General features: G+C 34.2%; 4 protein-coding genes across 4 annotated transcripts; 2 read left to right on the top strand and 2 right to left on the bottom strand.

Annotated features, from left to right (window-relative positions):
* Positions 1-296: 296 nt before the first annotated feature.
* On the bottom strand, positions 297-4,374 carry LOC117211401 (protein crooked neck). Its single transcript, XM_033455222.1, has 14 exons — positions 4,036-4,374; positions 3,835-3,924; positions 3,517-3,677; positions 3,190-3,386; positions 2,819-3,120; positions 2,635-2,749; positions 2,369-2,544; positions 2,185-2,285; positions 2,005-2,116; positions 1,789-1,935; positions 1,609-1,685; positions 1,420-1,537; positions 1,084-1,344; positions 297-1,007 (listed from the first exon to the last, which is right to left on the bottom strand). The coding sequence occupies exons 1-14, from the start codon at positions 4,069-4,071 to the stop codon at positions 852-854; spliced, it is 2,049 nt and encodes a 682-aa protein (XP_033311113.1). The 5' UTR covers positions 4,072-4,374; the 3' UTR covers positions 297-851.
* A 7,752-nt stretch (positions 4,375-12,126) lies between these two features.
* Positions 12,127-15,955, top strand: LOC117211402 (odorant receptor 13a-like). The gene is made up of 6 exons (XM_033455223.1): positions 12,127-12,923; positions 13,331-13,583; positions 14,150-14,253; positions 14,539-14,871; positions 14,959-15,234; positions 15,366-15,955. Exons 1-6 carry the CDS (start codon positions 12,729-12,731, stop codon positions 15,432-15,434), a joined length of 1,230 nt encoding a protein of 409 aa, XP_033311114.1. The 5' UTR covers positions 12,127-12,728; the 3' UTR covers positions 15,435-15,955.
* A 290-nt stretch (positions 15,956-16,245) lies between these two features.
* On the bottom strand, positions 16,246-17,360 carry LOC117211405. Its single transcript, XM_033455231.1, has 3 exons — positions 17,151-17,360; positions 16,707-16,935; positions 16,246-16,633 (listed from the first exon to the last, which is right to left on the bottom strand). Exons 1-3 carry the CDS (start codon positions 17,285-17,287, stop codon positions 16,550-16,552), a joined length of 450 nt encoding a protein of 149 aa, XP_033311122.1. The 5' UTR covers positions 17,288-17,360; the 3' UTR covers positions 16,246-16,549.
* A 544-nt stretch (positions 17,361-17,904) lies between these two features.
* Positions 17,905-19,998, top strand: LOC117211406. The gene is made up of 3 exons (XM_033455232.1): positions 17,905-18,230; positions 19,111-19,273; positions 19,703-19,998. Exons 1-3 carry the CDS (start codon positions 18,190-18,192, stop codon positions 19,907-19,909), a joined length of 411 nt encoding a protein of 136 aa, XP_033311123.1. The 5' UTR covers positions 17,905-18,189; the 3' UTR covers positions 19,910-19,998.
* The last annotated feature ends 91 nt before the right edge of the window (positions 19,999-20,089 follow it).

Raw genomic sequence — 20,089 nt, forward strand, 5'->3', positions numbered from 1 at the left:
GTAGAGATCAAAGAGATGTTTATTAAATATTCATCAATTTATCAATATTTCATTTATAAATTTATAAATTTCACAAATTTATCAGTCATTCATAATATGTAATTCGATTCATTCATAACATATAATTCATAACATTCATAATATATATAATATTATCTGTAATATTTATTATACATATATATGTGATTATTCTATACGTTTATCTGAATATATATTTTGAAATCTTTTAATAGTTCTAAACTAAGCGAGTTATACAATTCTATGTTATTAAAATAGGAATAATTACATAATTTAAATTATTTTTTATTCCTCATATTGTTTATATTTTCCTTAAGAATCTTACAAATTTCTTACGCATTTAGACCACGGTTTTATATGCCACATGCAAATATCTCAAGATTATATGATGGGAACTGTATGATTATTAAGATTGCTGAATTTGTTTTGTCACATTCTACAAAGATATCGAAAAATGAGGTTCTATTTCTAAAAATGACCATGAAATGATCAAATACTGTAACTTTGTCCTGAAAACATTTTTCATGCAACAATAAATAAGGCAAAAATTTAGATGATCTCACTTAACTGAGCCACTTTATATAAATTCTATACAGTTACAAAAATGACCAAGATTTAATACATTATATTACGATTTTTTAAATTATAAACTTAGTATCTCTTAGTATGTCTAGTATAGAGTGAACTAAGTAGAATCTTAAAATTTGAAAAAAAGGAATTGATGCTCTTAAAAAAATTAAAAGCTAATTAATATTTTTATTTAAAGTGAAAAAATCAAACATTAATTTATTTACAAGAACAGTACATTGTTTCTAAATAAAAAAAATATTTTTCTAACTATTGGAATCTATCTGATTATTTTCATTTTTGTCATTCATTTCTTTCTGTTTCATCCAAGCTTTAGCAGATGCCAAGAATTTAAGATTAGGTCTCTGTGATTCATCTTCTGGGAAAACAAAATCAAATACTTCTTCCCAACCATCATCACTCTAAAAACAAAAATTACATATGTGAACAAATGTTTTTTTAAAAATAACTTTTAAGTAATACAATAAATTTATTCACCCCATCTTCTCCAACAATACGTCTTCTACGTTTAATCCTTCGAGGCATTTTTTCCATAATTTTAGCTCGAGTGTCATCATCTCCTTTCTCACTTTCAAAATCTCTCCATGCTTCTAAAAGCAATGCTCTACTTTCTTTATCACCGTTCGATCTTAGTGCATCGTTTCCACGTTCAAAAATTCTTCTTGCCAGCACAACATTATCCAGACCATCCTCAGTTGTCGAATTAGCTAATTCAAACTTAGCATAGGCAATCCAAACCTAGATGTCATGATTTATATTTAATAACACATAATCTAAATTAAATATCTTGTATTTAATTATAATCAGTCTTACTTTAACATGAAGTGTACGTTCCAATAATCTTTCGAATAATTGCCTTGCGTTTTCTGTTTCATCTTGTGATATTTCAAAATCAATATATGATTTCCATAAGAGTTCTGGCATATCCAATCTATAAATTAAAGTAATGATACAATATCAGATTACGGTAATATAAATTACTTATACTTTTAAATACTTTACCTTGGCTGTGATATAGCTAATTCGTAAATAGCTCGTGCTCGTTCTACATCGCCCAAAAGCGTTTCTAACTCTGCGAACTATGTACAAAAATATTATCAAGAATGATTTTTATACACATTTAACCATTGAAATGATAATAATAAAAATAAATAAAAATAATAAAATAATAAATTATCATACCTTCATCCATGTAGTACAATTTTCTGGTCCAAATTCGAGGAATTTTTCATATAAAATTCTACATCTATCAAATTCTCTCAATTGTATTTCTAAATCAATGTATCCACGATATAATTTATCTCTAGGACAAATACCCAACGCCATACCCTATAATCAATTAAAATAATTTTCTATGCGGTGTCACAACTTATAAATTTTTGTAAAATTATTACTTACTAATTTTTTTCTAGCTGCTGTGAGATTTTTCTGTCTTATTTCAAAATACGCATAAAATAACCAGATTTTAGAGAAAGTGAAATGCTTGTGAGGAATTAATTCTAAGCAAGCTCTGAAAACACATAAACACATTAATCAAAATAAAACATCTTCTATGGTAATTTTTAAGGTACTAATTACTTATAGACTTGTCTGCATCTTTCTATATCTTCAGTATCAAGTTCCTCAAAAAGAGCATAATTTATCCAAAGATAAATATATCTTCTCCAAAATAGCTTTTCCTATGAAAAATGATATCCTCATACTAACATTTATTTACGATATATGTACAAAATGCTAAATACATTAAATACATCTCTCTTACTTTAGTTGGTGGTACATTGGCTATCGCACGTTCGTAAGTTTCCCTAATGACATCCACATTCCCTTCTGATTCTACTAATCTCAAGTAATCGAACCAGGCATCATAATTAGAAGGATTTTCTTTCACTTCTTGCTCGTATTGATATTTTCGTTTACTTACTATTACATCTTCAATACCTATAAATAATAATACAACATGATTGTATGCATAAATATATATTTATAAAATATTATTCAGTATGATAAATCAAAAATAAATTATAATACCTGAACGATCTCCATATTTTTTCTCATGTATTGTGTATGCTTTATAAATTTCCTGTGTTTTCTCTTTTGGAATATGATCTAATGCATACTTATAAATTACTCTGGCTCGATCATGCTACAACAAAATAATATAACATGCGTTAAATTAAACTATGCGAAAAAAATAATTTTGGTCCTTCCTTACTTCTCTTTGTCCTTCCTCAAACTTTGCAAATGCAATAAATAGTCTTTCATCCAAATTTTCGTCGCCATAAAAATCAATGGCGCGTTCATAAACATTGCGAGCACCATTAATAAAACCATGAGATTCTTCAAATCGTGCATATTTTATCCAGTGCTTAACATCAGGATGTACCATTACAAAACGTTCATAAATTTGTCTAGCTCTCTGAATTTCCTTATATCTCAATTCGAATTTGATGTATGTTTGCCATGCCTGTTCATCAGGTTCCCATTCCATCCATCTTTCAAATATCTGACGTGCTCCTAAATAAATATTTCAATCAATAAACAGTCAATATACTATGTTAGATTAAAATTAAAAGAAGGATTTACCAGCAATATTTTCTAACATTTCTTCCATATAAGTGTATTTGTACCAAAATTGATTTGCTCTAGGTAATATAGTAACAGCACGGTCCCATAAATTTCTGGCATGATTTACTTGACGATTTCGCATTTCCATTTCTGTGTATTTGAGCCATAATGTAATGTTTCTATGGTCAACATCTAAAGCACGTTCATATATGGATCTAAAATTCATAAATAATACAATTAATACTTTTATAATTAATACAAAATAATAATAATGTTGTTTATTTTTTACAAAAAAAGACATTAATCATAAATATATAATCATGATGACTTTAATATATTTCATACCTTGCTCGTTGTATCTGCTTTTGACTTTCTTCCCATTGAGCATATTTTATCCAATTTGAAATCACCATACGATTTTTACGAATATTATCTTCAAAAGCTTTACGTTTCCGATGTTGATAATCAGCTAACTCATGAGGATCAGAAATCTTTTGTTTTGGTGGCTGAAGTAATAGAAATATATATAAATATTCATTATATATCAACTTTTCAGCTGTTCAGCTTCACATATATTAAAATTTATATATGGATAAAAATTACATAAAATTAATAAAAATAATGAATGGTCAAAATTGAATAAATAAATGCAAATATACTTACTGGTGGTAAGATTTCTAGGTCCCGTTCTTTTGCCTCCCGCAAAAGTTGCTCTGCTGTTATTTGAATTTCAGCAGGTGCTTTATTTTTAACCTAGAATAAAATATAGTTAAAATAATTTGATATAATATAAGAATTATTTCATTCTCATATATTACATTATATGATTTATATGTGTACTAAATATTTAAAAGTGTTACATACCTTTGCCACTTTTGGCATTTTCTGTGATTTTTCCATGATATTAAATTTAGTTCAATTCTTTCTACACAATAAATATTTTAGAAATATTTTTATCCTCCTGGTTAATTCAATTTTTATAATATATTTATGACAAAGAACAATGTATATTTTTTAAACTAACCATGATCTAAGAATAGCAGGTCCAAATACTATTTCATGGGAATTTTTATACAATACACCGATAATATTTATAATTATTATTGATATTTACAATTATTTTTAATTATTAAAATGTACTTTAGTAAACAAATATCAAATGGAAAGGCTAGGTATAACCAGCTATAACCAATATATAACCATCGATTAAGACAAGATAAAAGAGAATAGATGTGACATTAAACGGGATTTTGTGTCTCAGGTTCTGAAATACCGACCTACAAAAATATCATGTAGCAGTACATGATGATAAGAGTTCGCGACTGTGCGTGGTTTATTTTACCAACTTAGTATTGGAGAAGTCACTGTACGTGGTTGCAGCTTCGGCCTGTTTAGTAGTTTAATTCAATCACAGATATATTTCTATAGATTTCCTCTTTGATATAAAATAGATAGAACATGCAATACTTTTTCGTACTTTTAGTTATTGGTACATATTACAATATTATATGCACAATCATGTATACATATACTCAGATTACATACAGATCCAGCAACGGTGAAGAATGTCATTATTTTAATTTGATTTGTTTTGATGTATTTTAGTTCTCTTATAAGCTACATATTATTACCATGGTACTACCACAAAATTCTTTCAGGTCAATACGCGGTCTTTTTTGACAGATCTTCACTGATTCGAAAATGTAGAATTATCTTCCAAAGCTACCACGAATAATTTTTTGATACTCTGTACATGTACGTACTACAAAAGTATTAAAAGTATATTTGATTTAAATTGCACTCTTTTACAGGAAATATTTTGAGATTTAAGAATTTCGTTGATGCTTTAAGCATTGACTAAGGAGAGGATAGACGTGGCATTAAATAGAAATTTATTTCAGTTTCTCTAATATCGACGAGGAAAAAAATCAGAGTACATATTTCTTACGCCCTCTGTTATTTAATACGGTGAACGTAGGACTTATGATCAACTTAATCATCAAATGCGATGAAGAGATAAGCCTCGATTACATGCAATTCAATACACAATAAATAATATCGGCCGGTACTGATAAACTTCAACTTGGTTTATATGTCTCGCATCGTACATCACCCAGAATATAATGGATCGAGGTTAACGAAAAGAAACGAATAAAATCTAGTTCACTTATGTGAATTATTTCAAAGCTATATTCAATTCGACGGGCAGAAACGGGATAACATGAGCGGAAATGGGATAAAAAGTGTAAGGAAATGCGAAGTTCGAATACCTGGTTCGACCGCCTGTTTTTCGTTACCTTCGGATATGAGAAAAAGAAAGCGTCAATATTAAAGGCGCCGTAAATTAATCCCTCATCCGCATGGTGTGTGGACCAGCGGTCCCAACGTCTTGCGATTGTGATTGCCTGGGTTCCGTCATGCTGGGTTCTAGTGAGAGATAGCGAAGTCACTTAGGGATGTTGAAAGGGACCCTCTCCCTCGCTAGCGCACAGGCTGACGAGCTTTGACCTTCTTCGCGGCTTTGACCTTCTTCGCGGCTGTGACGCCGAGGGTACCCAAGCATTCTTTGCACAATCGTCACAGTGGACAAACGTAAAATTAAAATCATGCGAGTTCGTCATTTTTCGAGTTTGCAGAACGTGCTACAAACAGGATTATCGTGAATTCGCTTTTAATGCTTCTTATAAACAGATGAAAACAGGAACAAATGGGAGAAAACGGGAGGACGCTAGTGAAAATGGGCAGAAACGGGAAAAATCTCGCGAAAACAAGAGGAAACCGACAGAGACGCTAACCCGTCTATACAATGGATCCCCAGTCAACACTTGTTAAAATTTTTTATGTACATATTATATACATTCACACATGCTATATGTATATTTGCTTTTCAAATTAAAGTAAATGTAGGAACTGTTTTCACTGAAGGAATATCATTTAAATGTTTAAATAACGGATAAATGCAAATTATTTAAATTCACCAATAAAGGTTCAATTAAAAACATAAAGTATGATACAAATTTTTTTTGTTTTAGATATGTTTTTCTAAATGTGTATTTTATACATATATTTAATATAAAAAAAAAATCTCTACTGGAATTCGAACCAACTTTTTTCAGATCGGTAAAATAAATCTGTGCGCTTATCTCCTAAAATTGTTACATTTGTTGGCAAACATAAGTATTAATATATCTATTTGTCATATTTATTAATTTTATTAGATAATTATAACAAATTTTACCTTATATAGTGTTTCTCGTTACAAAGCATATACGATACTGTTATGCTGTTACGTGAACGTAGTCTTAATGTGATCTTAGTCTAGAAAAGTCGATATATACATTTGGCACGTAATTTGAATCGTCAATCAAATATGTTTTAAAAGATAGCATGTATTTGAAGACTGTCTCATGGTTCGGTGCGTAGTACAGCGATAGGAAAGTTAGAACTTGGGAATAGAAATGCTTTGTTTAGCAAAATTGAAGGCCTCCTCAACAGGTTGCTTCTTCCGAATTTATAAATATATACCTTTTTTTCTTTACGTCATAATTTTCAATTTAAAATTTGTTTACTATCGCTTTCTATAAATTGATCGCTGTTACTTACTTTCCGATCGCTCTGTTGTGAATACATCGAATGTAAGGATCAGCAAAAAAAAGAAACAATTGAGATACAGTAAAACATCTCACAGAATTAATATTTCGACAGACCAATTTAAAAAAATAAAAATTAATTTAACTCTCATGGTTTAGTTCGTTTGGACTAACCAACAAAGGACGGAAGTTCTTGATGTTACAGTGATAAGAAACTGAACGTGTTTCTAGGGTAAATTACACTTTAGGGGCCGTGAAATTATTGATATTTCTATTTGTAATCTTATTTTAACGTGTTTTGACAAAATCAAGTTTTAAAGTGCGGAATGCACTGATTCAAAAGTTATGCGTATATAAAATCGAACATTTTTAACATATTTTACAGGTTATTTTGATGTCACGCAGGCTTCTAACCATGCTCTGATTAGTCGACACAAATGAGCATGCAAATGTTCACCTCTTCCGCTTCCCTTATTCAAAGATATACTGCTTGCGTATTGCCTGATCAAAGATCGCATACCACCAATTTGATACACTTTGCAATATGGCTGCCACAGAAATTCGCATAGGCGGTCGGAAGAGTGTCATTATCGTGAAAGTGGTCTTTTCCTCGCATTCAACCCTTTGGTCTCCAATTAAATTGTATCTTCTGGCTATGGATCCCATCACTAGCTGTAATTAGACGAATGAAAAGTAATTCAAATCTAATTCAAATTTCATTGTAGCTTCCACACTGTAATTCACTGTTTTATGAATGAATCATTCTGCAACGAGACCCGCGTAACTTCGAAAACAGTCTGTGTGGATCTTGCTGCAACATGTTTCTGTATACGGAAATTAACATCGTCGTTTCGCTATTCTCAACCATCACCATTCTACAATTGATATTTCTGATATCATCTAACATTCAGTGTTCTTCCACCCTTCTGCGGTCATTATATTTCCGCTTTCCAAATTTTACTTCATCATTCTGTTAAATAATATAAAAATAATAATAATAATATTAAAATGGAAAAATAAGTAATATAAGAATATAAGGATATAAGGAACATGCACAACGCCCGAACATCCACATTTGGATATCTCTCACAATTTTGGTTATCCGGCTTGCATTTTCTTTTTTTTTTTTTTTTTTATTAACATGGAAGAAATCCGCACGGACACCAGGCCACTTCTGGGAAAAAGCGGCGTGGTAGAGCCGGACTCCAACCGATTAAAACCTCCACGATGACCGTCCCGGCTGCGATCGAGAAGGGCCCGGGAACCGGTGTGAGCGACACACTCCTCTCCCCCGCGCACAATACATCCCCAAATGGAGCGGCGTGCGGCCATGTCACATCGCGCTTCGTCGCCGGAGCCGCCGTGCCAGGCAGTCCGGTTCCCCTACTGGACTGCTTTGCGGCCCCGGGGCGCAAAGCTGCCAGCACCTAAGTTTGACTACCGGAGGGCACGGCGGGCCTAGCGCGCCTCGCCGAAACGCGTCTACGGCCTCTGCCGCGCCCTCGCCGGTCGATCCTCTCAGGGTGGGAGTCCCGCACCCTCACCCTCTCCGCCCTCTCTCGCTCACCAACAATGCCTCGAGGATCGCCGGCGGCAAGAGGTCCCATCCGATTTCCACGATGAGGTCGCGGCGCGGCAACGCCCACGCCGAGCAGTACTGCAGCGTGTGCTGCGCCGAGTCCACGATCGCATCGCAGTCGCGGTCTGGCATGGCAACGCGCGGTCGCCTCTTTCCCGATTCGGTGCAGGTACTCACCGAAGCAACCGTGTCCGGTGAGCACCTGCATCATCCTGTAGGTCAGGGGAGGCCCGCCACCGTCCAACCAAACGTCCCAGTTTGGAAGGACAACCTCGAGGACCCTTAGCCCCGGCGCACCCGCTCTCATGTCGAGGCTGGCGCGCCATCTGTTGAGCAAGGTCCGCCGAGCCCGAACCGTAATGTCGGCGCCCACCGGGCCGACCCCGCCCGACGGACCCCGAATGCGGAGATAAATCTCGCGACATCTCAGGGCCTGCAATTCGAACGGGGGAAACCCGGCAAGCACCGCCACTGCTGCCGCCGAAATGGTGCGGAAGCCCCTCACTACCCTGATGGCCACCGTCCTGTGCAGCCTCCTGACCGCTAGGAGACTGCGACGGTTGGCATTCAGGTCCTCCGCCCAGATCGGGGCTCCGTAGAGGAGCCTCGATCGCACCACGCCGGCGCACTCCGACGCCGGTCCCGCCCGGCCGAGGCAGCGAACTGTTGAGAAAAGTTAGGTTAGTATGATCGCTAGTTACTACAAGCTAAGTTGGTACGACTTCTAGCGACGCTCTTTTGTCTTAGAAGTCGACCACGTGTTAATTGATCAAGTGTATCCTGTGAGTTAAGACGTGTTGTACAAGGCGGAGAAATATATAGAGAAAATCGAATCTGAGTGAATCGATTAATTATCAACCCCAAACCTACATCAATTAACACAAACGTCCTAAGGCGTTCGCCGTCGCCTCGACAGACAGTGCCAGGCGCTCGAAGTGGGCGCCAAAGGTCCAGTGGTTGTCGAGGCTCAGGCCCAGATACTTCATGCTGGTTTCGACCCCGATCTCAACTCCCTCCAACCTCAGGCGATAACCCGCTGGAGGCGTTCCGTAATCGGCCCTGCAGCAAAACCACATTGCCTCGGACTTCTCAAGGGACACCCTCAGTCCCAATCTCTTGATCTCGGCGACCACGCAGGCCACCGCCAGCTCCGCCAGACGGACGGTTCTGCCCCACGCCGTGTCCCAGACCAGCACCAACGTGTCGTCGGCATAGTACGCCAGTGCCGAGTTCGGAGGCATCGGCGTCCGAAGCACCGCGTCATACACGATGTTTCACAGCAACGGACCCAACACCGAACCCTGCTGGACCCCGCGGTACAGCGCACTCCGCCCCGGACGGTGTAGACGATACTCCGGTCCCGGAGGAATGCCTGGACCACACCCCGCAGATATGTGTGTACTCGATGAAACTTGAGGGCCCGGCATATCCTGTCCCAGAGGATGCTGTTGAAAGCGTTGACCACGTCCAGCGACACGACCAACGCCACGTAACCACGCCGCTCAGCCCATCCGGCTTACATTTCTAATCTTCCACTATCATCTCGCGACAGTAATGGAAACACGCCGCAATTATGGATGGTAATAAAATTGTGACACTTTCACCTACCACGACGTTACAAAATTGATACGCAAAGCAGTAGATCAATCTTTAAAAAACTTATCTAATTTTTTAAATAATTTGAAGAATGCGTTAATTACATATTGGTTACTATACTACTACTTACTAGTTACTATATTACTACTGTACGAAGTTATTTTTCTTTAACGTATTACACGTCAAAAAATTTGGAAGTTCATCGACATACATATGTTAAATTTGCAGTATTTACAAGCATCTCACGCAAGACACATATTCATCAAGTTTTAATGAATTGGTTAACCTCGTGGGATTTAAACATGAGCGAAACAGTTTTTTTTTATAAATGATAATAGGCCAGCCTTAGTAAAAGCTATCAATAAGAACACAAATTGGACGTGTACTCTGTGTTTTACACATTGCTTGCAACTAACAATTAAGTTCACGTTGTAAAATCTTCCATAGTATGAATTGCTAAGTAAGAAATACAGAACAATAGTAGTTTTTTCTCCGTTCTTCCACTGCCTAAGGAAAATTTACACAAAGATAATTATCACTAAACCAAAATGCATCAGCCCTACAACTTATACAGGCAATAGACATACAGAGTGGTTGGTAACTGGTGGTATAAGCGGAAAGGGGGTGAATCTACGCGAAAAAAGAAGTCGAAAATATAGAATAAAAATTTTTCTTTTGAGGCTTTGTTTTCGAGAAAATCGACTTTGAATTTTCGCTCGGTACGCGTGCACTTTATCACGTCTCGTTATAACGGATCTCACTGTAGATCAGGAAAGCGTGGTGGCCAAGCACCAGCACTACCAATCCAGCCTTGGTAATGTTGGTTTAAAAAATCTGTCACATGACGACTAAAATATGGCGGTGCACCGTCTTGTGAAAAATTAAACTTCCTCTAGTTCTCAGCGGTACATTTAATAATTCCGGTAGTTCGTTTTGTAAGAAATCGAAATATGCTGCTGACGTTACATTTCCTTCGAAAAAATATGGCCCAATAATTAGATGTCCGATTATGCCAGCCCAGATGTTTACGTTCCATCTTACTTGAAAATGTGTTTCAAGAATAGAGTGAGGATTCTCATTTTGCCAATTATGCATGTTATGGACATTGAACATACTGTCCCTTGTAAATTTCGCTTCATCGGTCCATAAAATTTTTAACAAAAATTCTGCATCGTTGGCATGCTGTTAAAGCAACCAATGACAAAATGCCTTTCGCGAAATCTTATCATGAGGTATGAGTCCTTGTACCCTGGTGATATGATAAGCATGTAAGTTGTTTTCGTGTAGAATTCGAAGAATCGTGAAGCAACTAAGATTATACCGCAAAGAAAGGTTTCTTGCACTTATGTCAGGATGTTCCAAAACGTCCTTTAGTATTTGCTCTTCAACATTTACACTAACGCGTCGTCGACGACCACCATGTCGTCTAAGTTTTTCAAAAGAACCATATTCGCCAAGGGTTCGTTCTGCTCTTTGAATAACACGTTTGTCAGGATGTCGACAATTGGGATACCGGTATCTGTAATGATCAGCTGTGGTGCGTTATCACCACACGCACCTAACGAAAGTATCATGTCCGTATATTCCCGATTGCTGTATGTAGACATGATGGTAGACTAATAGGTACTGATAGTGGATAGCGATAAAAGTCGGATAGTAAGTTAATAGGTAGGAAAATACGGCGGTCACATTGGAAGTGTTTATCAACATAACGTCAATCGAGACAACGATCTACAGTGAGATCCGTTATAACGAGACGTGATAAAGTGCACGCGTACCGAGCGAAAATTCAAAGTCGATTTTCTCGAAAACAAAGCCTCAAAAGAAAAATTTTTATTCTATATTTTCGACTTCTTTTTTCGCGTAGAATCACCCCCTTTCCGCTTGTACCACCAGTTACCAACCACCCTGTATAATACTCTTGCGTTCAGGACAATCGTAGTGCGTGTGCAAACCTTGTATAAATGTCGCCTATGTGCTATTGTTGCGATTCTATTATAAATACTCGCGACCGGGACAATCGCGATGCGTGTGTGACTTTGTTGTGGATACTCACGGACGGGACAATCGCAATGTGTGTGTGATTTTGCTGTAAGCACAGTTTACGTCTCTGAATATCATGGTCTTCTTCACTACACTTGTATGAGGTAAGCTGCCGCCCATGTGTTGTTGGGATTGAAGGTTACTATGCGCCCCACTGCTCAGGCTGACCTTCCTTCTTCGTGTAAGGAGGTTTACTTGCGTGCAGGGGCATTTTGACTGATTTTTAATTGTCAATAACTAGAAAGCAAAGCCGATGATTTTCATTTTATTTTAGCTTCAAGAATCACCACTTAAATTTTTTTACACCTATAACCGAACATCCTGTATAAACTTCTTATTATTCTTATAGCACCTACTATCCGGTAAGTTCAATTAGATCTTCCATATCTACCTTTTGTCTTCGTACCCTTCTATATTCTATATTCAACGGTGTAATCAACTAATCCATTTATAATTCCATTTCATCAGCAAATTGCCACAAGAACGAAGTAACACGACGTCTAACGTTCGAGGATTTAACACAGACCTGTGTTAATAATGAAACAGAAATCGATCACAGCGTAAATGTACCTGTTATTTATCCGTCTATATCTAAAGATAGCAATCAAACCTTTATTTCACGCCCTTTGTGTTAAGTCGATATTAGAATCATAGAAAGAAGGAATGAATAATCAAGGCAACACCTGTTATCATGATTCATATGTATTGGAGCATACGTGAGCGACAGCTTTAGAAGTCGATCAGACACCATGCAAACGGAACAAGATTTGGACATATCGGTCATCTTCTCGATGTTTTTCTTGAGGAACATCGGCTTATGGATATCCGACAATCGCGCGGAAAACCGTCGGATGAAAATAAAGCTAATGTGCACACTATTCAATTCAATAGATGCCTCGATCGTCATTATGAGAGATTTCTATTTTACTTGGTTATACAAAGGCGTGAGTATATTTGATGGATCTAATTGTATTAAATGAAATTGCGTACATGTTATACTGTCGTACGAATAATCTAAAAATTTAATAGTAATTTATTACGCATAGAAAAATGAAACAATTAATAGCGTTAAGTTCTAGAAGATATTTGGCAGGTGTAGTCAATATTTTTCTAATTATTGTTAAATCATATACGTATGTGTACAAAAAATATGTATTAATTTCTCGATGCATGGATTGTTTTCAATTGGCACTCGTATTCAGTATTCGTTTCTATTTATTAAATTAAATAATACTTAAAACCGTTGTTATACGTAACGTGGATAGTAGTTCGTAACATGCGTAATTCAGTTAAAACTCTGTAAAACAAACGACTATATTATATAAGAAAAATTCATAATAGCTCATTTCAGGACATTCTTTACGTTACTACCAACATATTAACTGTGATAATGGGTCTAATCAAGATATGTATCATATTAATGCATAAAAGGGAATTTATAAGTCTGATTACGTACACGCAACAAAATTTCTGGAATGTTAACTACGATACACGCGAGAAAGAAATTTTAAAGAATTGCAGAAAGACTTGCACCTTTTTCGTCTGTTCTGTCAGCGCCATTGGCATATGTGCTATGCTAGCTTACCTGTCAACACCGCTTATTAGTAGGTTAAAAATATTCTATTTGTTCATAATGTGTTGTTTAGAACGTAATACCAAAACACCAACGCTACGTTGTGATAGAATTAACTAAAAAGCTAGGGACTAAACGAAAGAACAGCTGACGGCAGATTACACGCACTTCTAATAAAATTAAAATTTATTATTAAATGCTTAAAATTAATTAACAGAAAAGACAAAGAATTTAACACCTAATGGCTAAGCCATTCTAAGGGCTAAGCACGGTTGTAATGTTGTGCTGTAGCGCGTACGATTAAAGCGATTAGAACAAGTTAAGACCAAGAACGGTATATAGATAATAATATACTTTTGCCACAAACTCTTATACTATATAAGAATTTGTTGTCGTATAACTTAAACAACCCTTTTTTTAAATAAAAGAATCTTGATATAGTATTGCTGCATTTAGATGTTTAAAAATTATATATACTGACAAATATTTCTCTACCCTCGAAGGCTGAAAATTTCATAAACAGAAAAATATACCTAACGATAAATAAACAAAACATTTGATATAGAAAAAAGTACATCATCTAAGCGTTTATTACAGCAAATGCTGGGAAAAATAAATCAGAAAGAATATTGCCATTCAACGTGTGGCTAAATTTACCAGTATCTATATCGCCTTACTACGAAATAGGATTCCTTATACAGGTACTTAACTTCTCGTAAATTTTTCTAACGAATGTTACTTTAGTTACCTGCGTTATATGTATACCTTTATACACTACGTCCAACTTATTATACAATGACTTATACTTGGATACTCACGGAGGTAAAATGTATTCGCTGTTAGTCGAAGTACACTCTTAGAATCTTCTATAAATCTATAAAATCCTTCGTATCGATGATTATAGTATAAGCGACATATCTGCGATTTTGTAAGAATTAATTTCTTCCACGAACTGCGACAGGAGAAATAATATTTACTTTTTGCAGACGATAAGTTTGTATTACATAGCGGTCAGTTATTTTTGCTTCGATAACGTTTTCTGCATCCTCGCCGTACATTTGACTGGCCAGTTTCGCATACTTCGATACAGGTTCGCGAAACTGTGTGACATGGAACATCAGATAACAGAGGAAGACACGGGATTGATGATAACAAAGCATGTGCATACATTTTACGAGCAATTGAAGTTGTACATTCAACAACATCAGACACTGATTGATTTTTGCAACAGGCTTGAAGACGTATACACGATGCTAATATTTGGACAAGTGTTGGTATTTAGCGTGTTAATTTGCCTGTTTGCTTATCAGGGACTAGTGGTTAGTATTTACGTGCCATAATACATTGCTATATTATGAAATTTTATTAAATATTTGGGAATTTCTAAATGAACAATTTCCTCTTAGGTTGCTGCTCCTTTTGCGAGACGTTCCATCTTCGTCTTTCTTTTAGTCGGTTCAATGGCTCTACTGTTTATGTTCACCTATAGTTGTGACGGTGTGATAGAACACAGTGAGAAAGTTGCTATAGGAGCATATTCGGCGCTGTGGACGATCATGCCAATGAACAAACCTGGTAGGATGCTGCGAAACGATCTGATAATGGTGATTGAACGATCAAGACGAGTTTGTTGTCTTACTGCGAACAATTTTTTTCCTGTATCATTGGAAACTTACACTACGGTAGATATAGTATCAACTCTAGAATAAATACTTGTTGCGATCTATAAAATTTGAAGTATAGGACATTTTAAAATACCAGAAAATTATAATTTCTGATATTGTGAAATAATTTACTTATTAACATTTTGCAGATTTTATCTACCGCAGTATCGTATTTCACGTTGTTAAGGAATAACGTAGAAGATAAAAATGTAGATTGATTGATAAAGCAAATCATCAACAAATTCCGTAGAGTATTCGAAGAAAATTGCCTACGATACTATACAAAAAAATTGCATGTTTACACTTAATTAAGGAAAAAAAATTATTGAAGGGAAAATAACTGCTAATTTAATCTCAATACATGTATAATCAACAATCAATATGGAATTTTTCATATATGATTTCAATACCTTAATATATCAGCCAATCATTAGCAATACGATATGTGCTTTTCTTAATATTAATAGTAGATTAGTAGTAGATTCAATATCATAATAATGGATTTTATTCAGTACTCTGAAAATCAAAAATAATATATAATATACTCATAAATATAATGTATAATATACTCATCTAATTTATCCAAGTAAGCTAAAATTAAGTATTAATTGCTGTTAGTTGTTGTTCTTGGTTCTATAGTTTTAGGTACCTTAAGACAGCATAATTTACATATTATTGTCTGCAAATAAAGAAGCCTGTCTTCATGTTACAAAATATACGTGCTAATATATAAAATAAATGAAACTGCGTACTTGTTATAATACATTGCTATAGAATTAATATACATTTTGTGATCAAAAGGAAACTCAAAGGAAATGATCTTTATACACCATGCCATGACTGTACATTTAGAGAGGATTACATGTGTTATACTTTCCAACTGCATTTATTTTTCTAGCGAGGAAGTAATCAATATGTGACAAACTGCTAGTTATACATATATTATAGGAGCCCTCTTTGAAGCATATACGGGGTGAGTCACCAAAAGCAAGCCACTTAAATAATTCTTTCAATTTATACGGCGAAATGTTTGAAAGAAAAGCTTGAAATAAAAGGTTTCGACAGGAAATTATTACGTGATGGATTACACGTTCTGAACATCACCTCCATTTTTTTTAATTGAGCTATATATTTTTGAACACCTACGATTGTAGCCCTTCTCATGACGAATTTTATATTATATTTTATAAATAAAATACGATTTATCGCTTGACGAAAGAAAGATACAAATAACAACTTATCATTAAAATTATCAAATATAAACGACCATAAAAATCTGAATAGCAGATGTTTACTTTCACGTACATTATCTTTATACATGTATAATATGCTTTTAACACTGTGGTGCACAAGGATGTCGTACTGAATAATTTGGCTGTTGATTGCAGCATTGGCTATGCCGATACCATTTATCTGTCTGTTAAAAGAAAACCAAGTTAAACCAAGTTAAATGTTATAACTGCTCCATTTGGTTGGATACTTTTACATACACCCTGTAATAGATAACTTCGTCCTGGAATAGGATAAAGCAAATCTGTTCCAATGCTATCCAAATTTGATGTCATTATTATATCAGCAGTAGAGCTATATGTAATAAGAGGTCTTCTCATAGGCATTGTCCAAATAGGTTTACATTCGTCAGGACTAGGTTTTACATGCCATGCGTCTGGGTCATATAAACAATTATATTTTACACACATCATTGGCTTCCTAGTTTTCCTGAAGATTTCAATGATATATCATGAAAAAGTACTTTTCAGATAATATTAATTTTATATCTTTATATGATCTAGTTTATTTCTAATATTCTAATTCGTCCTTATCTAGTTTATATTTAAATTTATTTTTATCTTACATTTTTACATTACTTAACAATTTAATACGTTACAGAAATTAATACATTCGAAGAAAACATTATAGAATTCATTCCTTACATTCCATCCATCTTATTAAAGAGACATCTTAAACGTCTAAGTTCTTGACCAGAATTTGAGACTCTGTTAGAAAAGCCCCAACTTCCAAGTGTCTCTTCTATACTAGCACCATTGCTTTTTAAACATTTGTACGACATCTTTGATTTCTTTTTCGAGCTATATCAATGGTATACAATTAAAATTAACGAAATTAATATAACAAATAATAAACTTGGAAATTTTTTGATGTAAAACATCTAAAAATATATTTTAAGAAGATATTACATTATCATCATATGTTTTTTATTTTATTTCTATAATCGCAAACTTCAAGTAATATTAAAACGCTGATATTCATATTATATGTATTGTGAAATGTAATTTATGTATATACTTATAACAGTAGTGAAAAAGAAACAAAGAAGAAAGCTGACAAGATCTATGCTTTCTTTGTGGGTTTTATACCATTAAAAGTGTAAATAACTTCATAATATGTTGTGTATCAATATATAAAATAAATGAAAGGTTTTTTTAGAAAGGGATGAGACTTCTTATAATAAATGTTGTTTGATTGCATTCCTACTAATTTATAGCTTTACAATTAAGTCGTATATTTATCACAATAACAAATATTATATACATACATTTTTCTATGATAATATGTACAAATAATCTAGGAAAGATTATTTGAAAGAATAAAAATGTAGCTAGTCGATGCTACTTTAAATAAAATAAATAATAACAATACTTTCACAAATTTTTGCTTGTTTTCAAAAACTATATTAAACTAAATTATATTTGCTTTAAAACTATTTCTCGTAATGTGTAAAATTTTATTAGTGCTTTCTAATGTTGCTTAATTCAAGAATGTTAATATGTATATAAACCACAACAAAACACGATCGTTAGAAAATTTAACCTAAAATTCATCAACCAACAACATTCCAGAATATTTCACTAAATTTTAGTTTAAATAGAACACTTTCTACAACATGACAAATTAACAAGTACTTTGTTCTTAATAGTGCTCCTTAAACATATTACAAAACTGAAACACATAATGCAAACTACTGCAACATTAGAGCCAGCATCTTCAAAATGGTTAGTTTAATAATATATTAATACTATGTCATATTCTTAATTTCCGTAAAAGTATATGTACATAAAATAATTAACTCTCTATAGTAAAAAAAGAATAAGGTTGCAAGTAGCTATAAAAATAATAATAGTTCATGCAACAAATGTATTTGCATTGTACAGTTACTTTACCTTCAAACACTGAAGCATTGTTGCCATTTGTTGCAGCTTGAATATGCCTAAAAAATTTCTTTCTAACAATAACATTTAACTGTGCAACAGCTTTTTATCAAAAAACTACACACTAATATTCGGACACTTGTTATCGTTCTGCAACCAGCAATTCATGGAAACAATTCGAATTGCAAAATAATTTTTTTAATAATTATTTTGTATGATTAGTACTAGGAAAAATTAATATTGATATTTTTATAATACATTAAGAAATTTAACATGTCACGAAGAGGAAAGAATACTAACTTTAAAAGAAGAAGATCGCCATCGAATTTAAGAAACAAGGAAAACAACTTCTGTCCGCTATTGTACAATTCAATGTAATTGTTACAAAGGAATTGTTCATGTATTTACGAGCAACATAAATGATTCATATTCTCTTAGAATAGGCAACACTATATTTAGATCGTCATCTCATATACAAAGCTACAAATATGGAAATAGTGCTGTATCCGAATATTAACATGAGTCATTGTACATGTATTCATGTAGAAAATTTTACCAAGAATCAGGGATACTTGAGCTGATTCTGAAATATCAATCATTTCAAGTTACTTTGACTAGGAGGAGCATCCCTTAAACTTTTTGTCATTTTCATCCGGCTATCTTTTCTTATTCTCAGTAACTTTATCTTCGCCAAAAATGAAATGAAATTTTTTCTGCTTGATAGTATCCTTCGCAAATATCCAGTGAAGCAGGAATGTCACGAAGAAAAAACACCACTTATGCTACCGATATTTCTAATGATTCCTTTTGAAGAGAAGTCCTCTGAGGCGCCAAAAACATCGCACAAACAAACAAAGACGGGTGTGAGTGACATCCAAACTTCAGAGGTAAATTGTGGTCAGTACGTAATGTAAGGCTGATACAATTATAATTCAAACTTGATGATCCAAATATGTAAATGAAAAAGCAGGTGTGGTAGCCTGTGAAAAATCGTAAATAAATTATATTAAAAATCTATCTACTTCCTGAAATCTACCTGTGCATATCAGGATCTTCGAACATAAATTTCGTACATAGACCATGCATTTACAGTAGCTCGTATTAATATTCGGGCACCATGGCGTGTGGGGCATTACTATTATATTCTCGTAGAATAAGTAACACGACATTTAAATCATCCAGTTTTATACGATGCATCAAATACAGGAGTAGTGCCGTGTTCGAATATTAATGCGAATAACTGTGCATAATACGTACATCGATAATATCAACATAATGCAGTTCTCATATGTACTAAATATTAATATTTATTTCAGCTCAGTCGTTTGAAATTTCCTGAAATGAGAAATGGTATTCTATCCACAAGATGTCATTGTGTACATAGAGATGGTCTTCAAGATTCTTGTCCACTGAGTCAATGTCAAAAAGAACCCGAATGCCTTGATAAACCATGGCCTAGTTGCTTACCAGCAAAATACTTACAATCTCGACATCCAGAACAGTATCCACCATCCAAAAACTGATACTGTCAATACTCTAAAGCTTATGTAACTTATGTGTATATAATACAAATATAATAAAAATAGTAATATATAATAGTTGAGTAAAATAACCCATTTATTATTTAAATATATTTATTACTATATTTATTGATGCTTTTACAACATACATTATTTATATGCATAAAAAGTATGCAAATATTG

The sequence above is a fragment of the Bombus bifarius genome, unplaced genomic scaffold (assembly GCF_011952205.1).
Source record: "Bombus bifarius isolate JDL3187 unplaced genomic scaffold, Bbif_JDL3187 scf7180000008233, whole genome shotgun sequence".
In the NCBI taxonomy this organism is placed as follows: domain Eukaryota; kingdom Metazoa; phylum Arthropoda; class Insecta; order Hymenoptera; family Apidae; genus Bombus; species Bombus bifarius.

What these genes read in the sequence shown, in the direction of transcription:
- LOC117211401 (XM_033455222.1), bottom strand. Translation starts at nt 4,071, where the DNA reads ATGGAAAAATCACAGAAAATGCCAAAAGTGGCAAAG. An exon ending in ACCTAGAAATCTTACCACCA is followed by an intron (nt 3,678 to 3,834) that starts GTAAGTATATTT and finishes CTATTACTTCAG; the next exon opens with CCACCAAAACAAAAGATTTC. An exon ending in AGATGCAGACAAGTCTATAA is followed by an intron (nt 2,117 to 2,184) that starts GTAATTAGTACC and finishes ATGTGTTTTCAG; the next exon opens with AGCTTGCTTAGAATTAATTC.
- LOC117211402 (XM_033455223.1), top strand. Translation starts at nt 12,729, where the DNA reads ATGCAAACGGAACAAGATTTGGACATATCGGTCATCTTCTCGATGTTT. An exon ending in AAATAGGATTCCTTATACAG is followed by an intron (nt 14,254 to 14,538) that starts GTACTTAACTTC and finishes TACTTTTTGCAG; the next exon opens with ACGATAAGTTTGTATTACAT. An exon ending in CATTGGAAACTTACACTACG is followed by an intron (nt 15,235 to 15,365) that starts GTAGATATAGTA and finishes AACATTTTGCAG; the next exon opens with ATTTTATCTACCGCAGTATC.
- LOC117211405 (XM_033455231.1), bottom strand. Translation starts at nt 17,287, where the DNA reads ATGTCGTACAAATGTTTAAAAAGCAATGGTGCTAGTATAGAAGAGACA. An exon ending in TTTAATAAGATGGATGGAAT is followed by an intron (nt 16,936 to 17,150) that starts GTAAGGAATGAA and finishes TGAAATCTTCAG; the next exon opens with GAAAACTAGGAAGCCAATGA. An exon ending in GAAGTTATCTATTACAGGGT is followed by an intron (nt 16,634 to 16,706) that starts GTATGTAAAAGT and finishes TTCTTTTAACAG; the next exon opens with ACAGATAAATGGTATCGGCA.
- LOC117211406 (XM_033455232.1), top strand. Translation starts at nt 18,190, where the DNA reads ATGCAAACTACTGCAACATTAGAGCCAGCATCTTCAAAATG. An exon ending in GAGCCAGCATCTTCAAAATG is followed by an intron (nt 18,231 to 19,110) that starts GTTAGTTTAATA and finishes TCTGCTTGATAG; the next exon opens with TATCCTTCGCAAATATCCAG. An exon ending in GTGACATCCAAACTTCAGAG is followed by an intron (nt 19,274 to 19,702) that starts GTAAATTGTGGT and finishes TATTTATTTCAG; the next exon opens with CTCAGTCGTTTGAAATTTCC.